A 17,379-nucleotide genomic window follows, 5' to 3' on the forward strand; every position below is an offset into this window, starting at 1 on the left:
TTCTGAATGTCTGCTTAAATTACATGAATTTCTTTCAATTTAAATTTAGTTTAATTATTTTAGGTTCCTTACATTCTGTTCAAATTTTGTTACCTTCAATCCAAAATCAGGAATTGTATTGGAATTTTCAAGGCTTTCTTACTGTAATTCAACTCTGAACGCAGCACACTTTGTGATCACATGACCAGGTTGATCAATAAGTTACTGACACAACGTTAAGTGTAAAGTATGTACAGGACAACATTGTGTAAGAATCACTCTCAGGCGACATTCTAAACAGAGAAGTATATTTTTCAACGTCAGTAAAAGGGGACAATCATTTTGTCCTCGCATGAGGTTTTCATGCAACATAATAGAGGAAAGTTGCCATAGAGGGTGCAGCATCAAATATGGTCTCGGTACAAATATGGAAGCCAACATGGATGCCAGCAATGTGAGAGAGAGCTACACATGTTTTGAGAGTGGGCATGTATGGAGTTCATGAGCTAATGCTGCATGTTATAAAAGCAGGATCACCTGGAGAATTCAGGTTATGGAATGTCAGTCGTTGCATAAAACGAAAAGAAAAACCAAAGCAGTGGCCTTCTCCTTACATCTGTTCATTCAAGAGTGCAAATAAGCCCTTAGTGATCGCTTTCAGTATTCAAACTCTTTATCTAAAGGTGAGACATGATTATAAATTATAGCATTGTACATTCCTGTCTATGTTGTTGATGGAAACCTAAGATTGTGAATTTGAGTACCATATTACGCAGGATAAAGGTGTCACGAGTTTGCTGCTTCAAATCAGGGTTCAAAAACTTACTTGCATACAAAGATATCGTATTTAACTACACAAAGTGATACTATAAAGTTAGCACAGACGCATACATACACCAAAACATGCAAACCGTCACTCTTGCATACATACGAACGTGCATAACCGCACACACACAGATGAAGCGCTTCAAATGATATGTGCTACCAGTGTCTTCCATTCAACGGAATGTGTCCCCTGATGCAAAAATTTCTCACAATGCATTGAAAAGCCTCGAATGACTAACAACTTACTCCAAACAGCATAATACATCACCAAGTGTCTCACGTCTCGGTTTGACAGTAATAAAATCACTCTTGGTAAAATAAACACCGTAAAAATGCAAAAAATAAATAACGAAATATGGAAGCAAACCACATATTTACAGCAACAACAAAATGAAATGAACAGAATTCAAGAATGGGATCCTCAGCCTTCTCTTTGTAAAATAAAGATCATGAGCGCCAGAGCAGAAAAATCCCAACATTCAGTCCATCAGTCCACTGGGTCAATTGGAGGCGAAGTTTTGGACACTGTCTGAAGCTACATAATACTGCCGTAAGATGCATGTGAGTAAAAAGACATCTATAACTGCCTTCCTTTGATGTCCTAACGTTTCTATATGCATTTATACTGTAAATACACTTAAATATCAATATAAAAAGTAGATGGGGAACTGTGCCCTCACAAAACAACGGGGAAGAGAAAAAAAACAGCACAGATATTAAACACAAGAAGGTGGTGAAGATCAAGAGTGCATGCACAATTCCTAAAAAGGAACATTCCTTTCCAAAATCTGGACCCTGGAACACGATCAGCCGCTTTTTTATATATTTTTTTGAGTCGAGAACTCCATCAGCTTCTGCAGAGACAAGGACAGATGACACGCAGCAGACAGAGAATGTCCTGGCAGGTGTTGTCTTTGTTCTTCAGATGTATGCATGTCCTTTCTGGGAAAAACGGAAAGTAAAATTGTTGCATGTTTTTTTCTTAAAACTCTTCCGTCTGGAACACAAAGAAGAATGACATATAAGAGCTTTCATGCATTGAGTGCCGCTTGTCTGGAGCGACTCAAAACTGCGAAGCGCTGCTGGGGTCACACTGCAGTAGCCGCACAATGGAGGGATCACTTTTGGCACCTTTTATGAACTCTTCCAAAGACAGCTTGCCTAGAATGGGAAGACAGAAATGGTGGGGAGAAAAAAAGTTGAGAGAAAAGACACTGCAAGGCCTGACCTGATATGAACTGGGGTGCAGGGGATTTTTTTTATTTTTTTTTAATATTGCGATGATAGAAGTTCAACTTGAAGGTGAATTTTTGGTCAACATTTTAGTATACAGCAGTCAAGGTATTGTTTATAGATTTTTTACACCTGTATTTTGTACACAAGTATTACATTATTTATATTTTTTTATTTATCTTATTAATATAGATAGCTAATTATGATTTATATACTTGATATATATGATTTATTTACTTAAGACCTTTCATGAGGCCTACACATGCTCTTGATGTCCACAGACTATACATTTATTTAATTAAATCACACACTTTTGCTATTTAATAATCACACCAGGCCATTTTGTGATTTCAATTCAAAATGAATTCAGACAGTCAAGAACTGGTCCATATCTTACCATCATTGTTCAGGTCCATTTGTCTGAATATCTTATCTGTCCTCTTCTCTGGTGTGGATTCATCCTCAGGCATTTTCATCACCGATGACACCATCTTATAAATGGCCTGTTAGAGATATGCATAATGAAAAGTTAAAATATCAGTGGACCACCTTTATCTGGCCTTCACAGGTTCAGCTTATCCAATATTCGGTTCCATTAGTATTTCATCCTGCACTGAGGTTCACCACGAGCCATGAAGCAGAAAGCAAACTCGAGTAAGGAAACGTCACAGGCTTTTTCAGCTCATTTACCTCCCATACCCACTAAATCAGAGAAGTCAATCAATTATGTAATGTTTTTGAGGGATAATGAGATTCACAGTTGGGCAGACTGCTGGTGCTTGGCTTAGCCCTCCACCTTTTAAAAGCAGCCGCCGTGATAAAATATGCAACACACTGCAATCTCTGAGTGCCAGCCAACTGTAACCTCCATGAGCTTGCGGATAATCTCGCCACCCTGCACACATGGGGATAAACCCCAGTTAAATTTAACTCCTTAATCCAACAGAGAAGAGAGCCAACGCGGGCGCTACGGCCCTCCCCCAACTCTACGATCTTCCCCACTGGCATTACTAGTCGAGGGGCATCACACAGAACGGAGCTTTGCCAAGCCTAGCTGAGGGAGACTGGTACCAACTGAGCATGCTAAGCACATGCTAATAGCTCCTTTACTCCCACAGCACAGGCTGACAGGGGAGCGATCATCTGGGACAGCGCGCTAATGTTTGTGTTTGATCTCTCCACCAGGGGTCAGGCTGCTCATCTCTGTGCTTTCTGCAAATTATGCAGACTTGTACTGTACCTACACTTAGAACTAGAAGTAACTGCTGGTGTAGAAGGAGAATGTCTGCCTGTGTGCAGAATTGAAGCGCACTACTTTCTAAATGCTACACAGTATGCTGCCTTGTAATTTAATGTAATTTAGTCAAAATACAATGCTACTTTTTTACAACCAGATGGTGTAGCATATGCAGAGTATACATACTATATACCTCAGAAATAGTAAAAATATATAATAGTTGTCTCTTAATTATCAATTCTGATTTGATTAATCATTTCGCACACATGAAAGAAGAAAAATATTGAGGCAGGCTGAATAAGAGGAGCATGAAAGGCTGTGGCTGCACTGTTATATATTGGGTGAGTAAAAAGAAATGCTCAACATAAATTAAAAATTGCATCTGTTTTCTTCAAGTATTTTCATTCTTTCATTTCTTCAAAGATAAAAGCAAGTGTTTTTCTCTCATCTGATATTATAAGGACACAAAGTCAGTAGGCTACAGAAGTAAGCGAACAGGATAATTTTTTGAGTCAAGTTTGATCATCATAAAACTAGTATGCTCAATAAGCCTGCACTTTTATAAATCACAAATCCATGCTGAAAACCTTGCTTGAAAGAAAAGGTGAGCAGATTTCTGAAATGGAAACCAGGGGCATTTTCTAGTTCAGTGGTTAAAATATCTGTGAAATGTCATGTTATTACAGTAGTGGCTAAAATTATTAGAACACTAGTATTTTTACCAGTTAAAAAATGGTTTTAAATCAGTTATTTCTATCTTTTGCTGGAGTGTGTCAGTAGGAAATATAAATTTACATTTCAAAACATTAATTTTGTCATAATTGTAATAATCCAGTGAGATTTTTGTCAAGTCTGTCTGGAATGACATGAAGAAACAGAACAAACTGAGACAGACTAAATCCAGAAGAACTGTGGGAACGTCTCCAAGATGCTTCAAGAAATCTAACCTGCCAAGCTACTGTTAAAAGTTTAAATACTAGAAAATACTAGTGTTCTAATCATTTTGGCCATGAAAATCCATGAATTTTTGAAATGGGGACAATACTTTTTTATTGTTTTTTAATTGTTGTTATTTCCATATACTATTATAATAATTAATAATTATTACGCAGTTTGCCGGTCAAATGGCCCCAAACTGGTGTTAATAAAATTCAACAAAAAAATTACACTATGAAAAATTGTAAATGCTACACATTGCATAGAGCAAACAGATCTAAAGAGTATTATAATATAAAATTATGACTTTACAGATGCATTGCAAAAATAAAAATAAACAAATAACATGATAAATAAACCTGTATTTAGCAAACAATGTTTTTTACATTTTCTAATTGTATTTAATAATTACATTCATTTTCACAAACTGTGCTGTATACAGTAGTTACATATTTTTTCCCTTTTCAAATGTTACTTTAGGTTTGTGCTTTTGGAAATGGATCTTTACTATGCCTAATTAGTCTCATGCAACTTTTGAATAGTCTCTAGTAGACTACTATCTATCAGAACATCTGCCAGAAGCTTCAGAGATGTTGAAACTGTGTGCAAAACAGTCCTGCACACTTTTCAAGTCCTGTTATAGTAGAACATAATCACTAAACAATTGCTCTGGTAACCAGCAGGCTATGTTGCAGTGTATTTGTGGAGTGTTTCAATGGTCACACTAAGGCTGTTAGCTGGTCTCCCAGCCTGCCCAATCTGGTTGGGCTGGACTGTTTTGGTAGTTTGGGTGCTTGTCAGCTGGTCAGGCTGGGAGACCAACTGGCCCAACGTTGAGGATTATTGAGCACACTAACGTTGACAATTAGCAGTTAGCATCAAACATCTAAAGTCCCAAAATCATATTTGTTTATCAAAAGCATCATTGCAGTGAAATAATTAGTGTATGGATGCAATATACATACATTTGTTCTTATGTTAGATGTGGATTTAAGCTGCAGCACAAGCCAGAATGCCACTGACCTGCACGATCTCTAGCATTTCCTCGCGGCTGATGTAACCGTTGCCATCCAGATCATACATGCTGAAGGCCCACTTTAGCTTCTGCTCCAGTTTTCCCCGTGATGTCACACTCAGAGCAATGATGAACTCCCTGAAGTCAATGGTCCCGTCATTGTTGGTGTCAAATGTACGAAAGACATGCTCAGCAAACTTAGAGGCATCACCGTATGGGAAGAAGTTGGCATAGATCTTCTTAAATTCCTCAACGTTCAAATGCCCAGTGGGGCAGTCTTTCAGGAACCCCTGTTTAGAGTGAACAATGTATACTGACATAAGTGGCATGCTTTAAGAGGCTCCTTTATTAGAATATGACATCTCAGGTCAGACACAAGCATTCCAAAACCACTAAACTCATAAATAATTTCTCATGATGATGCTGTAATTTCCACTTAAGTCTTCAACTTTCACAATCAGCCAAGTGTTTGTCGGTTTATATCAAGTGGGAAGGTCTATTGCTGCATTCATGTCCTCCTGGGAAATTCCTACTTGCAGAAATTACAACATGATGTGTTTTAAAGTGATTTTTTTAATACTAAAATGGACTCACCAGACAATTTCATATTTCTGTCTTTTTTCCTTCCCAATAAAGACAGGAACTGTTTTCAGCGCTAATGTAATAATATAGTTTGTGTATTTTATCATTCTTGTGCTGTTATAAAAAGTAATTTGGTCAGCTCATAAATTCTACATCAACAGTACATAAAGTGTATGCAAACTAAATGTTACAGGCATTTCCAACAGCACTTGACTGCACAGCAAAATACTGTCCCAGTGACATAATGCATATATTTTGGGACACCATGAATATGAACTAAAATGCACTTTTAACATACTATCATTGTATTTAAAAAATGTGTTACATTTCCACTTGTAGTACACTTGAGTGTACTAGTATATGAAAGATGGGTTCAAGTGAAGTACAAGTGGTAACTAAATACATTTTTTAAATACAAAGATAGTATGTTAAAAGTGCATTTAGTTCATATTCACGGTGTCCCAAAATAGTACAGTTGAGTATACTTAGATGATCTTAAGTTTATCTTAAGTAGTACTAAAGAATCATTTTTAGTATATTAAGTCCAAAATTGGTGCGCAAAAATAAATTAAATTAATTAAATTAAATATTATTCTTACCACACTGGCAAATGTTTTTTCTTGTTTTATGTAGAAACTCAGTTCATTTTGATACGTTTTTCAGAATTGTTTTTTTGTCAAGTTTAGATATTTTTATTGGAAAATAAATATCATGTAGGAAAATATTTTTTTGCTGTGCACTTAAAAATGTATGTCACTGCATTAGATAACACACTATCAAATAAATAAATAAACAGATAAAATACATTTAAATTTATACGTTCACAATGAAAACCAAAAAAGTAAATGCAAAATGTCTCAGTGTAATTACTTCTGAGAAAAGATATAGCATAATTTGTTGATGCTTGGTTTGATATTTTGTTTGCTAATGCAATAAAATTAAAACATTTTGTGTGGCTTAAGTACCCAGTTACTTTTTAGGGGCACCTGTGCATGTCTCAAGATGTTCCCACCTTATACCACTCCTGCAGCTCGTGGTCAGTGAACTCTGTGTTCTCCCTCAGGTCCTGTAGCATCTCAGGCCTGAGTTTGCTGTTCTGTTTTCCCATGATGATACGTCTCTGTGTGCGCAGTGACAACACCGAGGCCCCAGGTCAGACCTGTCGGCAAAAATGATACGAGGGCCAATAATGTGAGCCCTGAAAACATTTTAGACTAGGTTACAAGTTCAAGTGGTAAGAAGGAGTTTTAGTTATGAGGCCAGGGGTCAAGTGATTAGACGTCGCCACGGCATCGTGAACATGAAATTTCAGCTAATTAAAAACCACAGGCTTCTTCCAAACCATAACAACGTGTGTTTGAACTCTCTTGCTCTGGTGTGACACCCATCAGTGCTCAGTGAACTCTAATGTCTTCCCTGACATTACATGGATAATTAGAGATAGTGTGTTTGTGTGCGAACATGTGTTCGTATATGAACATATCCATTAGTGAATTAGTACCCTTCTGAGCTGACTCATTCTCATTTCCTGGGCACAAAAAGTGCTCTGATAAAAATACATAAACGTCTGTAATGCTGCAAAAGGAAACGTACAAATTAATTGGTCCAAATGTGAGGCAGAAAAACAGCCGTTCTCTCATGATGTTTTGAGAACACAGTTAGCTACCTGTGCTAATTAATAAAAGAGCCGCCCACAATTACTGCGAGATGGGCAGCGATCCGAGACCGCGCAGTGCACTGCGGTAAAAACACTGGAGGAGGATCAGTACACACAAACAAGACTCTCCAAGATATATGAAAGCATCCAGCACTGAGCACTAGGCACATTTATCTCAAACACACAGGGAGCAGTATGAGCTCAATGAAGAAAGATTATCTGACAGTATGCGATAGAGGCAAAAGCCCGGTTTGAGTTTAAGCTAAATTACCTTACATAAGCATCGAGAAAAAGAACATTCTCCAAACTGTATCACTTTCAGGGACGCTAATTTTTGCACGATTATGGAATGATAGCAGTCTGTCTGATTTGATTTTCCTACCCCATGCTGAGTGCATGTACTCTCGAGGGAGAAATAAACCCCAGCGGAGAGGGATCAGATGAGGAAAACCTAATTTAAAACTATTTTTTAGCTCTCCAGATGCATGACCTGGGAGAGAATTCATTGTTGTAAATCATTTGCTGAAGTCACTGCAATAAAAACAGCCCCAAAAAAGCAGTGCTTCAAAATATCTTCTATTATGTTGGACACAGAAGAAAGAAAGCCAGGCTGGAAACAACATGAGGGTGAGCAAATGATGAAAATTTTAATTTCTGGGTGAACTATCCCTTTAAGTAAGTCCGTTTAAATGTGTTAAAGTTAACAATTTTGCATTGCAATGAGTGCTGCACAATTAATCAAAATGAATCTGAAATGGCAATATGACGGAAAGACTGCAATGTAATTAAACTTATTTCAGAGTAAAGCATTGTGTTCATTTACACATGAGCAGCTCATGAGCCGGTGTTTTCAGTTTCTCAAAGCAGCTCAGGTCACACAGTAAATGCTGCTCCGCACAAACTCCATCTGCTCTGTATTTGGGGTGCCTATAACATGCATTTGGGAATGCAACATGCACTGTTCATCTTCCCAAACTTTTAATGAGAAGCACTTACAAACCGGCTGTTGTCGACAAAAGAGAAGCTATAATGGCTCCCTGCAGTTTTCCACCCAAAAGCTTGATGTTCAGTGTTTAAAAAATAAACATTTATCTATCTATAAATGTCAGTATTGTAATATTGCAGTTTTATTATAAAATAAAATTACTGTTATATTATTATTATTATATTTTTCTTAAATACTTTTTTAATGTTACAGTGGTATATAATCATAACATTTTTGGCCAAAATGTTCAGCCTTATAAACAAGCACAGATTTGTTTTTTTAAGAGCAATTACAATTTTATCTGAAAAATCAAAACATTTTCCCAAAATAGCACAGCCTTAATTGCAATTATAGTGATCCTACATATACAAGTTCATATGTGCTTTTCTTTGCTAAATCAAAAGGCCACTACAGGATATCAACGAATGATGCCATTGGTTTTGTCCCTACTTCATCAGGCTCCAAGATTCAAAGTCTTTAACCTCAGCTGAGTCCTGTGATTATATGTCCCAAACACTTTATACTTATAGCTTGAGGCTGGTCTCCAGACTTAGCCATTTAGGGTTGAAGCTACAGCAAATGATTTAGCACAGGGATCACAACGAGGCCAACAAGGGAGTGTGGGTGGGGAGGGCTGATGGGAAAGAAAAAAATAACAACAATGGCAAGAATGCAGAGCAGGAGCAGCTTACACTGGCGGCAGGCCCAATGGTGATGAAAGAGCTGAATGTTGGTGTTGGACTGACCAGCAGACATGCAAATGGCTCTGTGCCGTGCATGTTGTTTCCATTATGCCGTCTCATTCTGTGTCTTAACCAGCCCTTTGGATAATTGTTGGATGTCTATTGTGTTCTATGTTGCCTTCCACAGGAACCAGAAAAAGGAGAGGTAATATAAAACTGAAACTACAGGACGAAGTATCTGTGTCTGCATCTGTGCCAGAATAAACTCCAACTGGCTATCAGTGCAATGTCAAGCGACATACCTCTCTCTCTGCATAGCAGACACCTTGCTGATATACTGAAAGGAGGGCCGTTCCCCAGGGCTTGAATGTCATCACTCACACTGGGACATGTCACGCTAGTTTTAGCACTCTACACTCATTAGACTTCATAAAAGAAGGCTGAACCGAGCCTGTCTAAAAAAAATGTCCTTAGCTCCAGCCAAGAAGAGTGGAATAAATGACATCTGGAGGAAGATGAGGGCAATGTATAAAGAATGAAATGACTTCATCCACTCACATTTTCTCACATAACTGTCCCTTAGCCAATCCTAAAGGGAAAATCAGCAGTAAGATCTTTTAAATATCGTGTTTCTCCTTAGAAAGGAGGTTAAATATCCTGCTTCTTATCATTTTCTCTTGCAAAAAACACCCTAATAGTCTTCCCTAGGGTTTTCAGCAAGCTCTCAAACTACGCTTAGATTAGCCAAGATCGCACTCAGCAAGTCTCCACTCAGAAATCAGAGATTTGAGTGTCTTTTATGCTATTCTCGCTTCTATTATTACTATTTAAAAGTTTGGGGTCGGTAAGATTTTTTAATGTTTATAGTGAAATCTCTTATGCTCACCAAGGTAGCATTTATTTGCTCAAAAATGCAGTAAAAAAACATCAATATTGTGAAATTCAATATATCTGTTCAATTCAATAAGCTATATTGTTTTTCTAAATTATTAATATATTTTAAAATGTAATTAATTCCTGTGCTGGCAAAGTCTTCCATGCCAATCAGTGTCAAATGATTCTTCACAAATCATTCTAATATGCTGATTTGCTGCTCAAGAAACATTTCTTATTACTATCAATGTCAAACAGTTGTGCTGTTTAATATTTGTACGGAAACTGTGGTACTTTTTCCAGGTTTCTTTGATTAATCTGTTCAAAAGACAGCATTTATTAATGTGTAAAAAAATTATTATAAAAGTCTTCACCTAATGTACACCGATAAATCATTCACTGTAATACCAGGCAAGAGCAAAAAAGTAAATGGGATCATATCTAATTTCACGTTGACTTTAAGCCTCTAAGAAACCTCTGAGCAATAAAATGTTCATCTGGAAAAGCCTGCAAATACAAAAGTGCACAAAAAACAAATTACAAACAGAGTTTATTTATGACATAGAAGTCGGACAAGTGCTCTTGAAAACCCCCGATGACAGCAGATACAAGAGAGTCGGATATGCCGAGGCACGCTGGCGCACACACCCCCTCGCAACCTCAAACAGAATTTCTCCTTTTCTTGTTCTTTGCAGTTTCTCTTGTTCCTCCCTCTGGATGTTTGGGCTTAAGGGGTAATCCTCTCTCTCTCCACAGTGTCCCACATGTGTTAGTGGTTGTTATGACTGTTAAAATCCAGGACAGCCTTCCCACCCCATCCTACAGACAGCTGTTCCTCTACTCTATGTGGGTCAGCAACATCTGGACTGCTAATCCAACTGTGGAGGGATGGAAGGATGGATGAAAAGGAGAGGAATGCTGTGCTCTCTGGAAAAAAGACAGAGGCAAAAATTCACCAAGAACTGCACTGTTTGCTTTGCGTCTGCTCAATGCTGCATCCGCACCACCAAATGTCAGTATAGTGGCACCTGAAGTATCGGTCAGCACAACATAAACCAAAAAATCTTCAAGCACAGCTATCAGTAGCCATGTTTGCGTTGATCAGTGCATTTAGTGCAGGATTGCGAACACTTGTGTACAGCATTCAAAAGGGCCTTAGCCTGAGGGCTAAGGAGGCTGAATATCTGAAACACAAGAGCCTCATTAAAATCCCTGCCAGCAAGAGAGTGAATGAGCCATTGCACACCAGCGAAATAAAAGTGCAAGGCCGAGAGGAGAAAAGAGAAATGAAAGGAGGGAGTAAGAGTGTATCAGAGGAGGGGAGAAAGAGCCAAAAGATTAATCTCACAACAAGAGTATCTTATTCCTGCATCTATAAAAAGCCAAAGGAAAGAGGATGACAGAATTGATTTTTCTCCCCGCTCCTGCGTTTCTATCACTCATCCATTTATGAGAAACAGAGGTAATCAGAGAATCAATCTGACCCGACAAGCGACTTTTGATCTTTCTAAATCAGCCGCCATCTCTTTCTCTGCCTCTTCCTTAATAATCTGCCAGCTCTATCCCTTCCTTCATTTCATTTGCTTAAGACCCTTTTAATTCCTCTAAAGTTTCATTCTAATTGCGCAACCTTTGCATGAACCATCTCCTGTTTTAAATTATCTCTCTCTTTTTTTCCCAAAAGTCCTGTTCCAAAACCTTTTGAGTTGTCTCTGTAGGCAGCATTTTAAGAAATCATAGCCACCCAGCTGTTCCAAAAAGAAGATAGCATAATTACGTTGGCTGTTAATACACCACCATTTCAGGATGTATCCCTTGTGGAGAAAGCAATCCTATAATGCTCTGAAAAAATTCAAGGCTGTCAACTGATTAAAAGTTTTAATCAAACTAATAACATACTACATACAGCATTTCAATATTTGCTGAGAAAACCCCTTAGTGATCAATACATTATAAAGATAAAATCAATGAATAGATATTATAAAGTAACTTTAGAAGTCTATTATTATTTGTTTTATTTTCATTTCATAAACAATCTTTAAAGCAGGCAGTAATTTGTGCTGCTCTTGGTAGTTTGTGCTGGTCATTATGGAAATTATCTGGCTGCGTCTGTGTTCTTTAATGCGCATTGTTAGTAAATCACCCGCAGAATTTTCCCCTCCCGTCGGCACTTTTATGGAATTGCGCTCTAACTCTAATTTGCCCCGTTTTGTAATCTGGCCCTTAGTTTGTCAATATATTTGAAGGGAACTTCGATATAATGTTACAGAAGGAGACTCACACAGAAGATTAGAATAATGCAGAAGGCATTTATTAACAGCAATAGAGGTAAATGGGTCAATGGCAGGTAAGTGGAATGTTCAATGCAGAGGTTGCACAGTACTGATGAGGAAAGTAATCAGGTCTTTTCCTTACACCTCGATGGAGCAATCCAGGGGGACACAACGGAGACTTGGGAGTAGACACACGCTGGAGAGGAGCACAGGTAAGTACACGAAGGAGGAAAGTATAGCTGGAGAAGCATAGAGATTCCACTTCGTATGAACGAGACCAGACACTGGAGTGGAGTGAGGTGTGTGCTTATAAAGCCATCTTGATGAGGGTGCAGATGCAGTGCAGCTGTGTGCAATCAGTAATCAGGTGAGCGTGTACGCTGTGATTGGGTGGTGAGTGAGCCTGGCCAATCTGTGACATATAACTGATCACACTAAATAACATGTTAAATAACAAAGAAAATAAATTGACAGATGAATTGAGAGAAATTTATTTTATAAATATATTTTATTCTAAAAAGAAAAAAACTACATTTAAAATAGGAATTATATTTTTAAAAATATATAAAATTCTATTTTAAAATGGTATTGTGTATTTTGGCCACATGCGTGCATAGTAATTATTTTATTTTTATAGTTATATTTAATAAGTCACACTATGTGTAGTGTCCGCACCAAACCAAATCTGCAGGTTCTCTCACGAGAACCAGACTGAAAACCTTATGTGCAACCCTGCTAACCCTTATCCCTACACTGTAAAAAAAATTCCGTAAAATTTACGGTAAAAAACTGGCAGCTGTGATTACCAGAATTCTACCGTAAAAAATACGGTAGCAACGTTTTAGGTTTTACGGTTTTAACTTAAATTTACAGTTAATACCGTAATCTCTTTAACTGATATAATCTTAATATACCAATCTATCAAAGTACTGAAATCTGTTTTGTTCCTTTGAAATACACTGATATCCACCAAATGCAGGTGATGATGAGAAAGTCACATGATGAGTCAAAGCCCATCACAAGCAACTTTTAAACAATAGAATAAACAGAAGGTGCACAGTATAATTCACACAAGCACTAAACACCATCATGGTGAGACTCATTAAACTGAAATATGCTATAAACATTAATTTAACAACATTAGATGTAACATACAACCCTAATAAACATAACCGATAAGAAAAAACTAAGAAGAAACATAGTTATTTCAAAGAAAAAAACGTCAAATTCAAGCAGAATTTGAAATGGAATGCAAGGAATTCTGGGAACGTCAGTTTACGGTTTTTCCCTGTAAATTTTACAGGAACTTTCCGTTAACCATGTAACAGGTTTTTACCGTAGCATTTTCACAGTTTTTTACCGTTAAAATCACGATCATTTTTTACAGTGTACGCTGTAAAAAAAATTCAGTGAATTTAACGGTAAAAGACTGTAAAAATGCTACAGTAAAAACCTGTTAAATGGTTAACGGTAAATTCCCCTACTATATATGGTGAAAAACTGCATTGGACATTACATATAATTTTACGGTAGTATACCATTTTTAGAAGTGAAAAAGAACATATAATTTACAGTGAATAACCATAAATTGACATTCCCAGAATTCCCTGCACTACATTTCAAATTTGATGTTTTTTGTTAAAATAACTGTGTTTATTCTTATTTTTTCTTATCAGTTTTGTACATTAAGGTTGTATTTTACACCTAATGTTGTTAAATTAATGTTTATTGCATTATTTAAGTTTCATGTGTGTTACCATGATGGTGTTTAATGTTTGTGTGAATGACACTGTGCACCTTCTATATATGTTACTATTTAAAGCTGCTTGTGATGGGCTTTGGTTCCTCATGTGACTCTCCCATCACCACCTGCAAATGGTGGTTGTCAGTGTATTACAAAGGTACAAAACAAATTTCAGTATACTTCAATACAGTAGGTTGGTATATTAACATTATATCAGGTAATGAAATTACGGTATTTAACTGTAAATTTATGTTAAAACCGTAAAACATAAAATGTTGCTACCGTATTTTTACGGTAAAACTCAGCTGCCATTTTTTTACCGTAAGTTTTACAGAATTTTTTTTACAGTGTAACCTTAACCTTGGTATAGTTGGTAGCACATCCTGATAAGTAGCATTATTTTTTGTCGCGGTTGGATTTTTTTTTCTTCTGTGCTCTGAATTGAATCCATGAAGTCTGACCGTTTCTTGACAGGTAACTACATGATTGAGTTGACCAATGCAAACAAGTGGGGAGTGGCGTTTGCGCTTGGTTTAAAATTACAAAAAATAAAGTCCATTTTATGCTTATCAGAGTGGTGCACAGTTAGCTTAGCAACATGTTAATGGAAATCTCTATTGGAGCGCTATTTGTGTGGCTGCCTTTATAGAGTGTTCCAATTCAGTCAGGTCAATCAGTTGGAGGTTCCATGAGGTTAATATGCTTTCTTAGAAGGCAGACAATAAGGCAGCTCACTATGTTTTGGAACAGAGCCATTTTCTATTTTTTCCAGTCTTTTCCTCGTTCTGTGTGATAGTGTGGAAATAAATTACAACTTGTTTTTTTCACCACTCTCACACACACACTTCACAAAATGAATCCTTGCGCTGACATTTTGACAATATACAAGAACATCTCCTATGAGCCAAAGGACAGACCTTCTCCTTAAAAACACTGCACTGAAATCCCCAATCCATCAAATTTCGGAACTTACAGAGGCTAAAGGCTGCCAGCCAATATCATTCCACAAGTGTAGTACAACACAGTAAATCTAAATGCAGATTTCAAATCACGGTTTAGCTACTAAACAATCCTGACGTGACATCAGTGTTTGAAAAGATGTTTCTAGATTTGGTTTAACATTTGAACGTAGCATTACACAGCAGGACTCGTTTCATCCAGCTGTCAGGTATGGTTTTTAATAAAGACAGCAGGGGTCGAGCCCTGACCTGAATCAATGAATCTGCTTCACATTACTGAGCGAGGGAGGGGCTAGAGGACATAATAACAAGAACAGACTGAGAAACAGAAAGAGAGAGAGAGCAAGAGGAAGATGGAGAAAGTGAAAGAGCGAGAGGAAGATGGAGAATGAGAAAGGGAGAGAGAGCAAGAGGAAGATGGAGAAAAGATGCTAATGAAAGAGGTAAAAATAAGAATGAGGCTGTGTCCTCAGTGAGTGAGGTCCCTTCTGTTAGCTCACATTGTAGACGTCATTTCATACCTCTTGCCAACAGGGACTTCAGCTGATCTCAGCTGGCTGCCCATCACAGAGATGGAAGAGTACTGGCTGGGTGTGTATTGAGAGGTGTTTGGCCTTTTTACCATTTTTATTGATGGGACAGTAGAGAGAAGACAGGAAATGATGACGAGAAGAGGGGAGAATGGCATTGGGAAATGACATAAACTGCTGTTGTACCCTATCCAAGTCTCTGTCATAACCCCAGCCTCACAGAATGAAAGATTCCACTGACTGAAAAAAAAAAAAAAAAAAAAAATATATATATATATATATATATATACACTCCAAATGTTTTGAAACACCCCAACCTTCCTAAACCTTCCAACAAGACAATGACCCCAAGCACACTTCTAAGCTGTGCAAATCCTATTTGGAGAGGAAACAGTCAGCTGGCATCATGTCTGTCATGGAATGGCCTCCCCAATCACCCGACCTCAACTCAATTGAGCTACTATGGGAGGAACTCGACCGTGATGTCCGTAAGAAGTGTCCAACCAGTGTGAATCATCTTTGGGCAGTCCTTCAGGAGGCTTGGAGTAATATACAGTATCAAGTCAATGTTTGCTCGGATTTCTATGTATAAACTGTTTATGTAATAAAATATTTGTACGTAGTTTGTGTTGTCCCTTATCAGTGCAAAATTATCACATATTAAAAAGGATTCATGCCAATATTGTCCAAAACCCCACTTTTCTGTGGCGTTTCCAAACTTTTGGAGGGCAGTGCACATATATATATACAGTATATATATATATATACACACACACACACACACACACACTCACACACACATATATATTTAATTGTTTAGTATGTAATGAATTATGAGGAACTATGTCAGTAAATTGCCTATTTTTTAACGGAAGGATAACATTTAATTAATTTACTTCAAAAAAGTAACATATCAATACATAATTTTTTTTGTTCTAATATCTGTATTGTCAGTGCAGAGTAGAATACTTAATTGTAGTACTGTACATTACTGATTACAGATTGCATGATGAAATCTGTAGTTAGTAACATAATCTAGGTTACTCATTTTTTTAGATTACTTTTTATCGAACTTCTTTTAAACCATTTTATACGGAAGTTCTAAGCGGCCATGCATTATTATAATTTTTCTGTCTTGTTTTCTCGTGATCACGACTTAATTTTTTCGTGATCTCGACATAACGAAGGTTGTTTTGTCGTTATCACGACTTAATTTTCTCGTGATCTCGACATAACGAAAGTTGTTTTGTCGTTATCACGACTTAATTTTCTCTGTGTATTCGGCATGATAAAATGCTATAGAAGCAGCATCATCGCAGCATCATGGATGATCGTATTCGCTTTAACTTTGATCAGGGACTCACTCAAACTGAAATAATAAAAATAAAAATATGGTATAAGTACCATCCCAAATATTGAAGGTGTTGTGTGTGTGACCGACTACATTGATCCATGATAGAATACTTTTCATGCATATTCATACTCGGACATTTTAGCTCTGTGTCTGTCAGTGATTGACGACTTACACATAAGTGTTCGACACTTGAGAAGGAGGCTGTCGGGTCTGCAACTTTATCGTCGAAGACAATATAGCTACCCTGATTTTCTCACGATAGCTACAATTACGTCGTGAGAAAACGGTTTTTAGGTTGAGATCAACAACTTTCGTTATGTCCAGATAACCACAAAACAAATTTCGTTATGTCGAGATCACGAGAAAATTAAGTCGTGATAACGACAAAACAAATTTCGTTATGTCGAGATGACGAGAAAATTAAGTCGTGATCACGACAAAACAAGACAGAAAAATTATAATAATGCATGGCCGCTTAGAACTTCCGTAATTTTACCATTAAATGTATCAAATT

The 17,379-nt window shown here is 37.2% G+C and overlaps 1 protein-coding gene across 2 annotated transcripts in view; it reads right to left on the reverse strand.

Annotated features, from left to right (window-relative positions):
• Positions 1–266: 266 nt before the first annotated feature.
• Positions 267–17,379, reverse strand: part of LOC306885584 (hippocalcin-like protein 1) — a 36,157-nt gene continuing 19,044 nt past the window's right edge. Inside the window, exons 2-6 of one of the 2 annotated variants that reach the window (XM_079442224.1) lie at positions 6,820–6,966; positions 5,234–5,515; positions 2,435–2,540; positions 1,842–1,965; positions 273–1,746 (exon numbers count right to left, since the gene is read on the reverse strand). In XM_079442224.1, the coding sequence (XP_079298350.1) occupies positions 1,868–1,965; positions 2,435–2,540; positions 5,234–5,515; positions 6,820–6,915 (582 nt within the window). In that variant the 5' untranslated portion in view covers positions 6,916–6,966 and the 3' untranslated portion in view covers positions 273–1,746; positions 1,842–1,867. Of the gene's footprint in view, positions 1,966–2,434; positions 2,541–5,233; positions 5,516–6,819; positions 6,967–17,379 lie in introns of both variants that reach the window. The other variant, XM_079442223.1, reaches the window with a different exon arrangement.

The sequence above is a fragment of the Barbus barbus genome, assembly GCF_936440315.1.
Source record: "Barbus barbus genome assembly, chromosome: 19".
Classification (NCBI taxonomy): domain Eukaryota; kingdom Metazoa; phylum Chordata; class Actinopteri; order Cypriniformes; family Cyprinidae; genus Barbus; species Barbus barbus.